Here is a 17,110-nt window from a genome sequence, read left to right on the forward strand (position 1 = left end):
TAAAAATTGAAATTTTTCCACTAATTTCTGAAGTAATTTTAAAGACGCTACTGTGCTTAAACTGCCATGTATTGTGTGATTATGTGCACATCTTCACATGGAAATGAATGCTGCAAAAAAAAGAAAAGGTGGCCAGGAGGGTTCGGTATTCTCACAGCCATCAAAATGACACTAGACGAAAAACAAAATACGTGTGAATATGTGCAGCTCGCAAGCCAAGTGTCACTAGTGCAGAGAATAATTAGTAGGGTGAGAGGACTCTAAGATGATTCTAAGTACATGATTAGAGATGCAAGATGTGTGAAGAGATGACACCACTAAGAAGTCGTGGTTAACAATTGCCTTCCTCTGCCATTTTTTTCAATGTTGCTGCCAAGGCAATCATTAACATTATCATGGGTGTATACAAAAAGAAGCACCTGCCAGTTTACATACTTCTAGAGATCTTGGAGAAAGTACATACCCAAATGTGTATTCCTAACTTTAACCTTGTTGATTTAGCAAGGCTGTTTCATCTAATTAGACAGATTAAACATGAGTTTCTGTAAGTACTTAACAATAAACAGGGGCAGTGGTAGCTCAGTGGTTAAGGTACTTGACTAGTAATCAGAAGGGTACCAGTTTAAGCCCCACCACTGCTAAATTGCCACTGTTGGGCCCCTGAGCAAGACTCTTAACCCTCAGTTGCTCAAGTTGTACTCAGTCATAATTGTAAGTCACTTTGGATAAAAGTGTCAGCTAAATGCCATTAATGTAAACAGTAAAAAGAGTGCATATTGTTTAGGTCACGTCATGCTGTATTTTTTTCTTTTTTATACACCAGTTTTAGCACACACACGTTTATGCAGAAACACTAAGCAACACGCCTACTTGCTCCTACTTGCATTAGTCATGATTTAGCAATGTCATATGTAAACTCACATGCACGAACCCTCCAAACAAGTTGGTTTAAAGCAAAAATGGAAACAAATCCTTTTGAGGATGCCAAATTTGAGGCACGAACTGCATAAACACCACCAAAAAAAGGTGAAAATTTCCCACTCTTTTAATTGGCATTAGCCACTTAGAGACAGAAGGTCCCCTGCATAGTAGTCTTATGAACACAACACAAAATCAAAACAGTTTCATACCTTATCTTTCTACAGGTTAAGTCTACCTCACACACACAAAAACAAATGCATATTAATTGGCTCACCACAACTAGGTGCACAGTCACTCACTGAAAACATCTTTTCTTAGCACAATGCCTGTAACACGCTTCTGATGAACAGCAACAATCTCTTCGAGTGTCTGTAAGCCGCACTTCCTGCAAACTTTAGTATTCCATGTGCTTACTACATGGTGAATGTTAACATGGTCATACACACAGGTACATTCAAATGATGCGTCAGCACAATTTCAGTCCATACTTTCAGCAATTCTCTGCTCTTCTCTCTGGAACCCCCCCCCCCCCCCCCAAAGGTTGTTCTCTCACATATTCTCTGTACCATGTTCTCTGACATGGTAGTGGGGTTCAGTCAACATGACATGGTAGTGAGGATCAGGCAGCATGACATGGCAGTGGGGATCAGTTAGCCTGACATGGTAGGGCATAATGCTATCAGGTTTTATTTACTAACACCAACACTGGCATACTGGAGCATGTAAATGCACAGAAAAACATAAAGAAATGTAAAGAAATTTAAATACGTTTGAAGCAGAAATAATTAGTAGCAGCATTTTTTTGCCATAAAAAAACTATCCAGCTGTTGGATAACAAAGAGCACCATGACACATAAAATACTAATCCTGTGGCTATATGAGAGAGTGAGTGCGAGGGAGATGTTTTCGCTTTCAGTCACTTATATTGGGATGAGATACAGCTGGCCAACAAAACTGCAAAAAATAAAAACATGGACAAGTGGTGTGTTTGCACGTGTGTATGCCTAAGTGTGCTTTTCACCCAAAATACACACTGAAATTATCATCAAAGTTTTTCTATCTAGCAGCTCTCAACTTTTAAACCTAAAGTTATCAGATGTTGTAAACATTTACAGCACTTGGCAGACAAAGTTATTCTCACCAACTTACATATATGTATCATTTATCATATTCAACAGCATATGTGCTGGTACAGAATTAAACCCTTGACCTTGGTCTTGCTAGCATCTTGCTGTCACAATTTAAGTCTCTCTCAAGGTGCATTAACCTGGTTGCCCAGTGTTCATCACTAATAATCTCATACTGCTATTTGTGCATGTATCCACGCATGCTCTGCTCCACACAGAATGGTCCCACAATTTGCAGAATCCACCCAAGTTCTTAGTTCTTTTAAGGTAAAAACCTGAATACTGTTCAGTTCTCCCACACTGGCTGCCTCACCTCCAGGCTGCACGACTCATTCACATGCATGTATGTTTGGCGGGGGAACTGATACCACTGCACAAGTCAGTGGATGGAAAAGCTGATTACAGATACATTAGAATTGTCTTTTGCCATCTGCTACAGAGGGAGGCGGTTGTCATGGCACTTGTTGCCGCGAGCTTGTCGTCAAGTGAGACTCACCCGAGCCATCTATGGCCAAGTGGGGACGAAATTGAACATGGCAGTGCAAACGTGAACTAGAAACATGATGAGTAAAAAGTGGCAAGATAGTCTGGATAGATATACACTTGCAGGAAAACATGCACAATTGCATACATGCACACATGCGCACATAGACACATCCTCCGCCACCTCCTGGACTGCTGGGATTGGGTTAAAGGCTACATCTGTGAGGAGCTCTAATGGAATCTAAATCTTTCATGAACTAGCTGTCTCTGTACACACTCCGCCCAAGTGTTTTAGGGCCACCTGCAGATGTGGAGCATGGAATGTAAGCACTCCTATAAGAGGTCTAGGGAAGGGTTGGGTGCAGAAGCCTGCCGTGAGGGAGAACCGCCAAGATGTCTAAAGTGAGTGAACCTTGGCCCTACACGACTCCTCGCCAGACACCAGGCACATGATTGCTGGCGAAGGTCTGCAGATGAAATCCAACAGTACTTCTCGGAAGCCCCTCACTGCTCCATCTATTAGCAGCCCAACCACCCCCTGCAGATAAGGGTAATGAGAGTGAGCAGAGGGAGGACTTCTTAGGCACTGCAGATACAGGCCAGGGCACTCTGGGCAGGTGGGCTCTACATCTCACCTACACAGACAAACAGGCATGAAGCCAATGGTGGTCATGTCTGAGGGCCAGGGGGGAGCCTGCCGGGCTAGAACCAATTCAAACCAATGTTCCCTGCTCTTGCATGGAGTGCATGCATTAATACTGCCAAGGTTGTCAAACCACAATGAAAGTAACGTACAGCGATGAATGTGAAACATGATGGAGCCCTCATTATTCAGCCCTTATACAGAAAATATGCAGCTTGCTCAGGCTGAAAACAATTCTTCATTTAATATCTTTATCATTCAAAAAGAGGCACATAAACTATGGATGATCCAGATTTAAGAGTTCTGAGTCAACTCAATTTCATGCAGCAGAGAATCGACAGCTCTGTTGTAATAATTTATTTATAATAAACCATTTCCAATTCTCAGCCCAACTGTGTGTTTAAACTTCTGACGTGTTAGTCCAGGAGAGGTGAGCAGATCGAAGAGAAGCAGAGCCCTTGACAGGGCAAAACCATTACCACTGCTATCCTGACGATACTGGAATGGAGTTCTGCTATGGACGGCTGTAGGGTGCATATGAGTATATGAGATTCTAGATGTGAGTTTTAAACAAAACTTTAACCTTTGGCCTTTGCACTGTCCAATAAAATGGCTGAAAGTTGTGAAAGTATTAATTGAACATGCTTTAAATGTAAAGAAACAACTATCATTAAATAAACATAATACAGTTCAAACAAATTTTACATTTACAAGATTAATATGTCTATTAATCTCAGATTAGGGCCTATTCCCTAAGTAGCCCTGCAGTGACAATACATAGAATAGGTGTTACGAACCCCAGGAACCACACTCAGCCCCACACTGCCACGCCTACTCGCACACACCCGTGATCTGATTCACCAGAGTTCTAGCACGTACCTGATCCTCATTCTCCTCATCACTGCCCCCCTTTATAAGCTTCCCTCCTCCCGCGTTCACATCGCAAAGTATTGTTACTCCATGGTGCATACTGAGCGTTCTCGAATCTTGTCTGACTCCCTGGTTTTTGACTTCCGCCTGTTTGTTAGACCTTGTCTCCCGCCTAACCCCTGGACACTCCCCGGACTCTGCCCCGTGTTTTCGACATTGGTACAACTGACCACGATTACCTGCCTGCCCCCATGAATCTGTTTTATCTTCATAAATAAAACCTCTTGAATTGGATCCTCTTCCTTGTGTGTGTGTGTTTAATCATGAAAAATGGAATAGAATAGATGTGAAATTCATCTTTTTTTACTTTATGCAGTAATTAACTGACAGACAACAAAAAATATTCAATTTAATAAAAATGTTTTTATTCTTATAGTATGTTCTTATAGTAATTGAAGAAGACACCAGCTGCTAGGAGAAGGAAGGCTATCTTAAGCTATTTCCAGCCCATAAAGGAAGAGGGGAGGCCCAGAGTCAATCATTGGACGGATAACACCACTCGATTATCTGGCTTTGTCTTATCCTGCCTTTCAGTTTCCACCTTTCTCTGTGTTCTCTATAGCACACTGAGATTCATGTGTCTCTTTTCCACTTGTTGTTTTCCCCCAAATCATCAGTTCCCAGTCGCATACTGCTGGCTGAGGTACAGCACAGGTGTGTGCATGTCTACATCCATTAGGCAGAAGATATACACTGACAGTTCAGCAGCATATGACTATCCAGAGGGAAACAAACCGACCCTGCTTGCTGCTATCCCCCCACCCCCACCCCCCGAGCCATCCTGCCTGTTATCATACACAGTGTTTAAAAAGACATCCATATGAATGAAGGAGTGAATGAGGCCCAAAGCTATAGCTCTGCGTGAATTATGAATGACCTGCTGGAAATGGCGCTCCTCTCTAATAAGCTGCTTTTCTCTTGGGGGTGCGGGGAGTTTGACACAACTCATTTTTATTTGCTCAGAAAGCCACCCTGCAGGCCTCTTTAACCTTACACAGTGCTGGGCCTATAGGTGGTCTCTGTCTGGGAGACTCTAATAATATCAATACATGCACCAAGAGCGCTCATGCCCTCTTGTCACTTACAGAAGGTAGACACAGTCCACTCTGACTGGCTGTTGGCCAGTTACTTGGAGACAGCTGAGTAGAGTTCTTAGCATGAATGAGCATTCCATGCTGTTAAATCTGGATGTTTTGGCATTCTTTGGCTCACTCTTGGGTGCTGTGCTCAACTATTCCAGTATAGCTTTTGGCCCCTCCTGCTTGATGTCTGACAAGTTTTTTTGGCATCATGAAAACAAATGAACTGTTATAAAATGTAGAATACAGAATTAAACCCACCAGCAAATGGTTTACTACACAATACATTTCAGCATGCATAGGCTGCATAGGTTGGGTTGGCTGTAGGTTCAATTACTGTTAGCTATCCTTTTCATTTAATTAAATCATCCACTGTATAATGGAAAATGTAAACAACCATAATCCTCTGGCCGCCTCCAGACAGCAGGAGACATTAAATCAGTTATTACATTTTGGAACATATTGTCCCCATGGAAATGCATTTCTCTAGCACTACAGGATATACAATGATTTAATACTGCAACATGAGTTGATACCAGATATTAACAACATGCTCCTCTTTGAGGTTTATTCGCACAAAACCCAGCTACCTAGAACCTCAGCAATGAGTGGCTGGGTCAACAGAATGTGGATTAAATCAATTTTCTGTTCATATATTTTCATGACAATTAACTGAAAAGGAAAAAGTGTAATAACTACAGGTAATGTTCTGTTGCCATGATACAAAAGGAACTATGTAACTAAGTAGCCCTCTCTGGGACATGCTGAAATGATGAATTTAGAAAGACAGAGAGACTATATGTGTTTTGTTCTCTCTAAGCCAGGGCTGGCAAAGGTCTTGGTGGGACGCACTGCTTAAGGTATTAGACTTTTCCTCTTGTCCTATAGGCACGGCAGTAAAAAGCTCCTTTTTTAATTTAAAAAAATTCTCACCACAAAATGCCACAACTAGTGAAGCTAGTTCCTTTGATTCATCCATCATGTTTGTTTTGCTATAAAGTCACTTTGCTCATGAGAAATACCAGGGTCTGAGAGTAACTGATTAATCATGTCGAATTAATTAATCAGGTCCAATTAATCAGGTCTGTAAGTGTGCTCCATCCTGTTGTGGCCAAAACAATTGGTGAGCGACTACAGGCCAAAAAAAAGAAATCTGTGGTATGTGTGATGACTCTAGATAATTCTCTCACATTTTCAATACCTGTGGTATGTGATATGATTCTAGTGTATCTCACATTTTCAATATCTGTGGGGGCCTGAATAACTTTGTGAAGCATGCACCAGGAATAACACATGAGCTGAACCTAGAGTGAGCTGAACCTGGAGTGTTAAATGAGGGTGAATGCCAGAGTCTGCTGGGCTGCAGTTTTAAAGGCTTCGGTTGGAAACCCCTGCTCTAAGTAAACTGAAATTTCATTCATTCATTCACAGTGAAGCTTAAGACAGCTACATTTATTTTAATTCAAAACATCCCGCAACACAACTTAATACTGGTTTCACTACAGGTTTAAAAAAAGATGACTGGCATGTTGACTGATCAGTTTGTCACAGAACACTCCCCTTCCACTGATCACATGGAATGACCCACCACATGCAGTGGGAGTTTGTCCTTAACTGTATTATTTGTAACCACACCTATGTTGTTAAGCACACACCTGCATCAGTTTAGTCATGTCACGTTTGTAGTTAGTTAAACCCTTGTCAGTGTGTACATGATTGTTAGTCATTGTTCCTGTTCGAGTTCATGTTTGTGCCTCTGTTCACCGTTTCAATGCCTGTGTTTGTGTTCACTGCTTGTGTTAGATGTGAGTGCCGATGTTGTCAATGTTCCTCAATAAACGTCTGTCTTTGTTGAGAGATTCTGTACATCCTGCTCCTTGCCCTGTAGCACTCGAGTCGTTACAGAATGAGTGACCACAATGGGACATCTACTCGCTCGATGAGAAATGGATCTCCTACAGGGATTGCTTGAGGGCACACCTAGCTGCTGTTTGGATCCCTGGATATCGGGTAGAGGACCCAATATCCAGGGCATTTGCATCCACTCTGGAGGAGGAGGGGAACACTCCCTGGAATTTCTTGGGGGGGCTAGGGCTACTGAGCCAGGACCACGGAGAGCCAAGGGCCTCCAAGGGGACTGTGGTGAAGACGCTTTGCTGGAGTCAGCTAGGTCTCTGGATAGCGAGGATAGAGCCCAGGTTCTTCCTCCTTCGTGGACACGCCAGGAATACTGGATGGGTCTGCCCAAAGCCCAGGAGGTGGACTGCCTCTGGGGCTCTCCTTGGGCGGCAGGCAACAGGAGGACCATACTGAAGAGTAGTATGTTCAGAGCCAGGGCGGATATGCCCCTTTGTGTGTCCACTGAGGCCAGGGACACACCTCCAGCACCTGCGCTTCCAGCGGGTGCTGCACTGAAGTGCCTTTTTGTGTGTGTACAGGTGTGTCTATTTGTATGTACTTGCGCCCTTTTTTGTGTGTATTGGCGCATCCACACATTGTTACGGAGCGTACTGGACTGCCTTGGGAGAGGCATGGACTTTGCTTTTCCCCCTCATGAACTGACAGACCTTCCTTCTTGGTGGCGCCTAGCCTGCCCTGTGTTGGGTGGGCACCAGGCTTTGTCGTCTTTGTTTTGTGTGTGTATGTGCACAGCAGCCTGGGGTTCGCCATCCTGGGGATGGACATGTCAGGAGCCACGCCCCTTGGGAGGAGGTACTGTCACAGAATGCTCCCCTTCCACTGGTCACATGATATGGACTGCCACATGCAGTGGGAGTGCGTCGTTAACTGTATTATTTGTAACCATGCCTACGTTGTTAAGCACACACCTGCATCCGTTTACTTGTGTCATGTTTGTAGTTATTTAAAGTTATTGTCAGTGTGTACATGATTGTCAGTCATTGTTCCTGTTCCAACTTTATGTTTGTGCCTCTGTTCACAGTCTCAATGCCTGTGTTTGTGTTCACCACTTGTGTTAGATATAAGTGCCGATGTCGTCAATGTTCGTCAATAACCATCTGTCTCTGTCGAGCAATTCTGCACATCCTGATCCTTGTTCTGCGGCACTCGGGCCGTTAGAGTTGAACTTCACTAAAAGGTCTTATACACTTGATACGATGTTAACCCTTGATATGATCTTGTCTTTTATGATGTCAGTAGCAGCCCTCAAAGGCATCTGATCACACTAAGCAAATGCAGAATAACAATTCACTGCAAAACACACCAACCTAACTGAATTCTTCTTCTGCGTGAAATTAGCCATAATTAAGCTATGAGCACGGCAACTGTGGCAGCCTCTGATTTTGGTGAACTTTGGGTTGTAAGACTCATCGCCTGGATGTCCAGGTTACTTTGATTTGTCCTAATGGTGTGGAACAGGTGGAATTAAACTGGCCTTATTTAAAGAGATGGAGAACGCTGGGAGTGTTTTCTGTGGAAACTGGAGCGATTGGCCAGTGTTTAGAGAACCCTGCACAGAACAGCTTCAGCATCAGAGAGTGTGGCTCCCCTCAGCGTCACAGGGTGTGGCTCCCCTCAGCGTCAGAGGTCGCAGCAATTCAAGGCTGAGGGGATAAACAGAGTGGAAATTCTAAGATTTTCATGGGTGCCATTTGTCAAAGCTCAGCAGGACTCCCCAGTCCTAAGAAGAAGCAGCGCACACTTTGATGCAGACAGATGAAAGCAAACCTAATTGAGTATGTGGAAGCAGGGTAAAAATAGTGTGTAAAATAAAATAAGAAAAAAAAGACAGGTCCTTCGGGTCAGCTTGTACAGGTCAGACTGCGGGAATGGCTGATTTACAGGGCCCACAGGGAGTTTGGACAAGGACGTCGGCCTTCCACATGCTCAAGGTGGCCCTGGCTCAGGTGTTCAGTGTGCACATGTCAGTGGATTGTCTCCTGACATTGAGGTTGTGATTCAGCCATTACAGACTTAAATGCTCAGCCAGTGGGAAGCATCTTCAGTAGGTATTTACAGAATATTTTTGTGACCGCATGAGCAATGTTGGGAGGGTAACTTTAAAATTTATAAGGAATGTTTGTTACTTGTTAAAAATGCATCAGTAACCTAATCCAAAAGATTTCTATATTAAATAGATTTTAATTTATTTATAGATTTTTAAAGATTTGTCTTCACATGAAGACAAAGGGAAATTTAATTAATTAATTAATTCCATCAATAAATTACATTTTACTTAACACATTAAATCATAGGAAGCAAATCCACAAAAAAAATTTTGTTCTCAAGTTCACAATAAACAAATCTCATGATCACGATAAACAAATCTTATGTCCCTATGAATTCCATGTTTGCGATGAACAAATGTGTCCACCTGAAACAAATCCAATTTTCACAAAAAAAAAACAACCTATTGGCATTTAAATGGAGTCTTAATGAAATCAAAGCAAAGAAAGTCACTAATCACACCAGAAAGATCTCACAAAAATAGTGTGTTTCCACTCACAAACTGAATGGGAATAAAGTAAAGACCCCAGATGCCCCCTGGGTAAGAACACAACACATGGTACACATTTTAAACTTTTAAAGAAATGCAGGCTAGATTTGATACTGATGCTGGTGCAATGCGACAACCGTCATGGGAACCATTAAAAAAAAAGGGGGGGGGGGGTGCAAATGAAGAGAGGAAACAAGTGATCCTTATTAAGTTGTAATGTGGCCCCGCTAATAATCTCCATGTTTATAAATGTACCAGTAATATAATTACTGTCTTTTCTATAACTGTAACAGCATAGTCACTTTTTTGTATCCTGATTTGTATCCTAACGTTGTTAGCTATATTCCATTATTATGCTGCTTGCATGCAACTTCACAAAGGGGTCGATGGTGACAAAGTACAGACCCTGGCACACAGCGTGGCACATCTAATAAAGCATGAAGGAGAACAGTCAGGTATCCACTGTGTTAGTGGCAGGCATAAGGCAGCCAAGCTTGATGCATCGAGAGGCACAATGTCTGAAAACTGAAACGTAAAGAACTCTGGCTTGGGTAGAAAGATCAGAAAACAACAACAGTGATGTCAAACAAATGTTTGTTAAAAAACAAACAAACAAAGAAACACATAATATGGTGTAATGAACATAATGTGATGAATTTTACATATAAAATTACTCAAGTGGAAGAAATATATGTGGTCCGATAAACTTTCTGTCCTTCTTCATAGTTGCATAGGTTTTCCTATAGAAGAAGATTTTTTTTAAAATAAATAAATTAATTAAAAAAAAACAACAATTGCCCATATGAATATATTCATTCCAATTCCCAAACATCAGACATCACATCACATCTGGTGTTGTACTAGAACAATTCTACTTCCAGCTAGAATCAGAAGTAATCAAAAGGCAGGCCTTTTTAACATTATAGCTGTATCCACTATGGTGCTTCCTTTATTTCCAACATTTCTGGTCTACTCTACTTTAGTTATGGGGTTAAATATCACCAGAAGGAGTTTAGGTCCAGGTTCAACAGGTTATCTGTACCTATAAAGCTTTAACAATTACCTACACTCTGAACCATGGATGTGAGTGCCTGGGCCAAATTCTGTAAATGTGAAACAAATGTCAACCATTCTTTGAAAGCCAGTTGGAGCACAAAGGTTTGCTGCTGTACTCTTGTTACAGCTAATATTCATTATTTTCTGAAATAATTGCAAGGGATTGGAGAAGTAAAAATAAAGCTGAGACCAAGAGGCAAAAAAACTGGTGTCAGCACTACATTTAAGCGGCAAACAAACTGGAAAAATAATATGGCAGTTTCCATTATGAGGCCCAGGGGGAAGAAAATAACTCATCAGGCACTAATGAAATTTGAGGAAGGCATGTTAACACACTGGCTAATGAGCTATACTGTACTGCAATGCCCTCCATGTTGTCTACGACTCAACACTAAAGTGCAAAATAACTTGAACCTCAGTAGCCTAAACATAATATGAAATGTGTTTATCCAACAGAAAATTGAAGTATCTGAGAAATGTTTTATATAGGGTTAAATGGGGTTAATAGGGTTTTTGCACAAGCACTGCTGAGACTATTACGGGTTCTTAGAATTGTTGTTTCCACCCCAAAGTAAATCAAGATACAAGGAACATGACTTTGCATTTCCTTCAACCATATTACCCAGGCCAGAGGAGATGAATGCACATGAAAATGCCACTGAAAATGTCATTTTCTAGAAGCCTGTCCAGATGAAACACAAAAACAAGATGCACTGATGTTTTTGTTACATCTAGGCAGCATCTTTCACACTAGCTAAATGAGACGCGAAAACAAAACGGAACTTCAAATGTTGGACAACGCAGTCTTGTCCACATAGTTATATAGGGATGTGAGCCTGGTTCCACAAACATTACAGGCCAACCAGACAAATGCCATCCTTGCCCACAATATTCCCGCTTTACAATGCCATCTGACCATTATGCTCATCTGATTAGTAATTCGTTTAAGGCTGGCTAGGAAGCTCAATCTGTCTTTAGAACAAAGATGCCTCAGGTTGTGTGTGCATGATACTTCATCCTGCAACAGCTTGCCTTCCCGTTACTCAAGTGCCTACTGTATGGGCCAGCTACGTTATCCTGGATACACGGAGGTGGGTTGGGGTGGAAGGGGGGCAGTTATTGCTCTGCTGGGGGTTGCTGGGCAGGCACAGATCCTTCTTCTTTGCGCTCGCCTGAGATCATGTTTGCATTGGTGCCCGTAAAAAGAGACCCCAACAGCTGTCTAAACACCACGGCGGAGGGGCAGTGGTGGAGAGAGACACCATCCAACTAGCATGCTGTATTTTATACTGATTACAATGCGACTTCCCGACACTACGGCTGGCCCTGTGGAGATAGCGCAGGCCGCTGCGAACTTGAGAGATGTGATTTATTACTTACTACTGCATTTGCCAAATGGGCAAAAGAAGCAGACAAGTTGTCACAATGGTACATGGTGTGGTACCATGGGAAAGGGGGGTTCGTATGCAAGAGCTGAATAAACCTTAACTGATAAGTAGCTAGAGACGGAATCAGATGTACAATGCTGAATTAGCCAAGGAGGAGCTACAATAATTAAGGTCTGCGATTTATTAAAAGAACCTAACAGAATATCAAATTTAATTCTTTTTTATCATAGATGTAGGGCACTGGATTCATTGAGAGCCAAATAGTAAGGAGAAAGGCAGTAATAAAAATTTAAATGGCACATGTGATTCAAATGTCAATGAGAAGAGGCTACATACCTAAAAAAAAATTTTAAAATCACAAGCAAGGACACCGAGAGACACAGAGACAGTTACAGACAGACTGAGTCAGAGAACGACACAGAGAGCATGAGAGACAGACAGCAAGAGAAGTCAATATGTATAAGTGGCAGATCTAGGATGCATGTCAGTGTGTGTACCTGAGAATGATATAGGAGAGAGAGAGAGAGAGAGAGAGAGAGAGAGAGAGAGAGAGAGAGAGAGAGAGTGAAATAAAGGGGTTGGGTGGATGGTTCAGTGAGTCATCATTAGCCAGTGCTTAAACTGTATGGCACAAGCAACAGCAAGTCACACCCTCCTCCTCCTCCTCCTCGTGTCCCTAGTGCCAGCACCTCCTCCTGTGCCCGGTGCCTCTTCCCAGTGCTTGCCCTCAATTCGCTGCTCCATCACTGGAAGCTCCTTCCTCATCTCAACATTCCTGCTATCCAAGTTAATCCTTTGACCCCCATTTAACATTTTCAATAAAAATATATATACTATTCAAACATCCTGGGTGGCAAAATTGTCCATATTCCTCCCAGACTCCGAATGCACACCAGTTGTTTTTCTCATTAAGATTGCAAAAGTAATCTGGAGTCACCCTTTTACACCCCAATGCCAACCCACTCTAGTCTTAGTGATGGATTTTTTTTCTTTTACAATATTAGTTACAAGGTGAATCATTCTGGAACATTCCGTGTCAGTTCCAAAAAAATACATAAAGAAAGTTACGCACAACTCACCAGGAAAGGCATCATCAGGTCTGCAAAGTAAACAAACGCTGCTCCCAGTGCAAAACCCACAGCAACGGGGAGGAATGCAAATGGCCCATACTTCCCTGATTCCTCCGCCATGTCAACCGCAGGGGCCAGCAGGGACCAATAGGAAGCGGCCAACATTACCTGTGGACGTGAGCAGAGGGCACTTGTATTAGGGGCTGTGCATCTACACAGACGTACCCACAAAGCAGTCAAAGGATCAGGAGTACACAGACTAGACTATCTTGAAGGAAAGCACACAGGCCACTCAAACTTAGGATAACTATAGGCCTTGACAGGTGCCAAGCTTTGATTCTCTCTATGGCACTGTTCCCCTGTTATAGTTATGTCCTGTCTCAGCATCTAATACAGCCCAACCACCTGAAGTAAGAAGCCAGGAAGCCAGGAGCAGCTGTCTAGACAGTCTGGGGGAGTCAAGGTCAGATTGGAAATCGCTTTAATGGAGAAAAAAATACATACAACATTGTTCCATTTTCAAATTACCTCTTCGTAAAGAGCCCACTCAAAACAACAACAACAACAACTCCACCATTAGAAAGACATCAGTCTTGTTTTTCTTCATGCCTGCTCACCCTGGTGTAGGATTGTGAAAACTTGGAGGGTGTTGCCCAGAAATATACATGTTTTCCATACTGGTCATACACAGAGATAACAGTGTTTGAAATTATTTCACATGAAATATAATCAAAAAAGAATCTTCTTGCACTGAATGAATTAGTACAGATCATGATTCCCATGTTAGAGATTACAAAACAGAGTAGACAGTTCTAGGGAGACAATAATGCTTACTGCTTAGAGAATTCTTTTGGCACACATCTCTAACTCCCAGTAATCACACATTTAGACATTCATGGACACTCAGAGAGACACACACACTCGCACAGACACAGAGAGACACAGACACACACAGAATCAGTCAGTTGGGTGCCTGTGGAGACATATAGACAGAAGGGCTGGGTTCTGAATAATTTATAGGACACTGCTACAGGCACATCACACACAGGCATAGAGAGATGAACACACTCTGGCAAACCATGATCAAATGCATGCTCATTTATCCTCTGGGCTTTCCAGTAATGAATACGAGACACCACCACTACGTTTCACTCAGAGTCCTGACATTTTCTCCTACAAATCACCTTAGACACGCCAATATAAGAATCATTGTCAACAAACAGAGGCAAAACCTAAGAGGAGGGTAGCTACGTCTTCACTAACACAAGTTAGTGAAACTAGCTTTTCACTAGCTTTCACTAACATTAACATTAACATTAACATTAACATGCCAGAATTCATATTCAACCCAAATTTATTCCTAAAAGCAACATTACGCAGCTTCAAAAGTCCTCCTTTTCAATGGAAAACAAAGGATAAATTACCATTTCAATATGTATGCAACAGTACCTTACCCCTGCAGGTTCCAGGGTGATTTCCTGATCATAAACAGACTTTGTACTCTTCAGCTCTTAAACTACCCAGCATAACACCACAACACACTCTTCAGACCACAGCATCTTTTTATTAGAAAACTATTGCTGTCAGTTGACACATAAGCAAACACAAATGATGCCTGTGTACCCTGTGCCCAACTGGAATACTAACTGCATTAGTAAGCATATTGGGTGGAACATGGTCAGTAATTGGTGGAAAGAAAAAAAAAAGGTTTTTAAAACAAAAACTTGAATGTGGGTCCATCATTACTATAAGGAACTGGTTTTACTTGACTGAGTTCTTGGTCTTTTAATTAATATAAGCTAATAGTCAGATTTATCCAACATGCAAAAAGATATTTCTAGTTTAACAGTTTTGAATGAAGAAGCACTTTCTCATGCAGGATTTTCATTTGAACCATTACATTTTGATTCAGAACCACCTTGTTTTTCTACAGGAGGCTAGCAGCTTCCGGAACCCCTGTAAGAAATGTGAAAACACTCTCCAGCAGGCTGAGCCTGTTGGGTTTCTGTTTAATTCTTTACGAGAAGCAGAGGAAAAAGGAGGAGGGTCCGTGGGGTCTGGATGCACCCCATGTTTTGCACAGCGCTAAAACCAAGGGGCACATGCAAAGCTGTGCAGTGAACTATGAAGCAATCATCCAGAGTTCAGCTTTTCTCGACTCTCTATCGAGGTCATTAGTTTGTTACGCATGGTAACACATCCATAAACATAACGTAGATATCCGTGACTGTATATACTGAAAGTGTGTTTAATGATGATTTTTTTTGTTTGTTTGTTTTATTGTAAAAATGGTAAGCTTAAAACCAATGGCTAGCACACAGGCATTTTTGGACCTTGCCCAATTCAACATCCTGCACCAGTGAACAGCAACCAGAACCAACTGGCACTTGGTTTAGTTGCTGTCAGGGTGATGTGCCATTAGCCTTACATGTTAATGTTAAAATTATGACCAACTGCTGTTTTTTAAACTGTAGCTTGCGAGCTCGGCAGGACTAACAGGTAGCGAGGATATGGACATACCATACTGACACTGAGGAATTAATGCCAACTGACGGAAACGCCTTGCATCATCTTATTAGAACCCATCATCCCATGTGTGTATTTGCACTGAAACACACCAAACACTTTCTACTTTCTACTTTCTGTGTAGCAAAATATAATGTTAGCCTACCACACTGCCTTGGTAGGTCAGAATGCAACAAAAAAATCCTTATGCAATGTTAGATCATTTTGAGTCGCATTTACATGACATGCAAAACAATGCAGACATATCCAGTGCTACAAAGTCCAAAACTGCTTCAGTGTTACTGAAGTTGGAGCAGAGAGTGACTGAAGGCCTTTTGCTGCAGTACAATTTCAGTTACTGTTGCCTATGGTCTCGTAATGGAACCACAGTCCAGCTTACGCAGGACGTGTGAGTTGGCTGAATGTGCAGTGCCAGCAACGGACTCCCATGTGAATGGAGAATGTGTGTGCAGAGAAACAAGACGTCTGGTCAGGAACATTCTCTGGGAGATCCACCACAATTCATGCTAGAAGTTACCACAGAAAACTGACCACATCATAATGGTGGTTTGGGAGGTTTCACAGAATACATCACAGTTCAGCGCTTACAATAGGTTTGTCCTCTGTTGTCTGAGTGAACTGTCCCTTTATGCTTAACTGTGTTCTTAATCTGAAGAATATTTTACACTGGCTGAATGGTACAATTTACAAATTTAAATTGAACTATGCAAAGTGCCTGGTAATGAACATGGCAGTAAAAGGCACTATGGCAGTTTTTTGGAACACATTTTCTGAGGATTTAGCTGGATTTAATACTTGTACAAAGGATAGGACGCCATGAAATCTTTCCTGAACCTTTACCCAAATGCCACTATTTGAAACCCTTTCTTCTGCTAACAGCTAACAGCTAATTTGTCCCTGTGGTTGCTTTTTGTGACACAACAAAAGGGTGGAGCAAAGTGCTTAAAAACATATGCTCCTATATTTTTGGTTCAAATTGCTGAGTGCCACGATTTTAGAAACAAAACCCATAAAATATCAATATTGTAGCATACTGAAAAATGAAACTACTGATCAAAGCACATCAAGGAGTTTATTGCATAGCAGAACGCCTAAATCTGTGACTTTAGTGACCTTCGAAAACAAAGTCTGAAAACCCAGCAGACCGCAGAACCCCATCAATAGCAGGTGCATTTATGCCATTTCAGCAGTAGTTTCTTTTTTGCCAAATCTAATGCATTTCTAGGCTTTGTTTGTTTTCATTATTCCAATTTCCATAAAGTCTACTGTGTTGGCTTGCATGGAACACAGATTACAGTTGTGTACTCTGTGATTAATGTGACTAATGGAGCCATGTAAACATGTAAACTAAGAATAGCTCAAAATAAAAATACTAGGCATGTCAATGACTGAAATATGAATTTACATAATTTTGCACCAAATAGAGAATAA

General features: G+C 41.8%; 1 protein-coding gene across 4 annotated transcripts in view; it reads right to left on the reverse strand.

Annotated features, from left to right (window-relative positions):
• The window catches only part of slc39a11 (solute carrier family 39, member 11), an 86,977-nt gene that overhangs the window by 56,668 nt on the left and 13,199 nt on the right, over positions 1-17,110 (reverse strand). For all 4 annotated transcript variants that reach the window (XM_027005079.3, XM_027005078.3, XM_027005076.3 and 1 more), the window contains one exon: positions 13,163-13,321. In XM_027005079.3, the coding sequence (XP_026860880.1) occupies positions 13,163-13,321 (159 nt within the window). The remainder of the gene's footprint in view (positions 1-13,162; positions 13,322-17,110) is intronic.

The sequence above is a fragment of the Electrophorus electricus genome, chromosome 15 (genome assembly GCF_041902795.1).
Source record: "Electrophorus electricus isolate QZ-2024a chromosome 15, ASM4190279v1, whole genome shotgun sequence".
NCBI classification, from domain to species: domain Eukaryota; kingdom Metazoa; phylum Chordata; class Actinopteri; order Gymnotiformes; family Gymnotidae; genus Electrophorus; species Electrophorus electricus.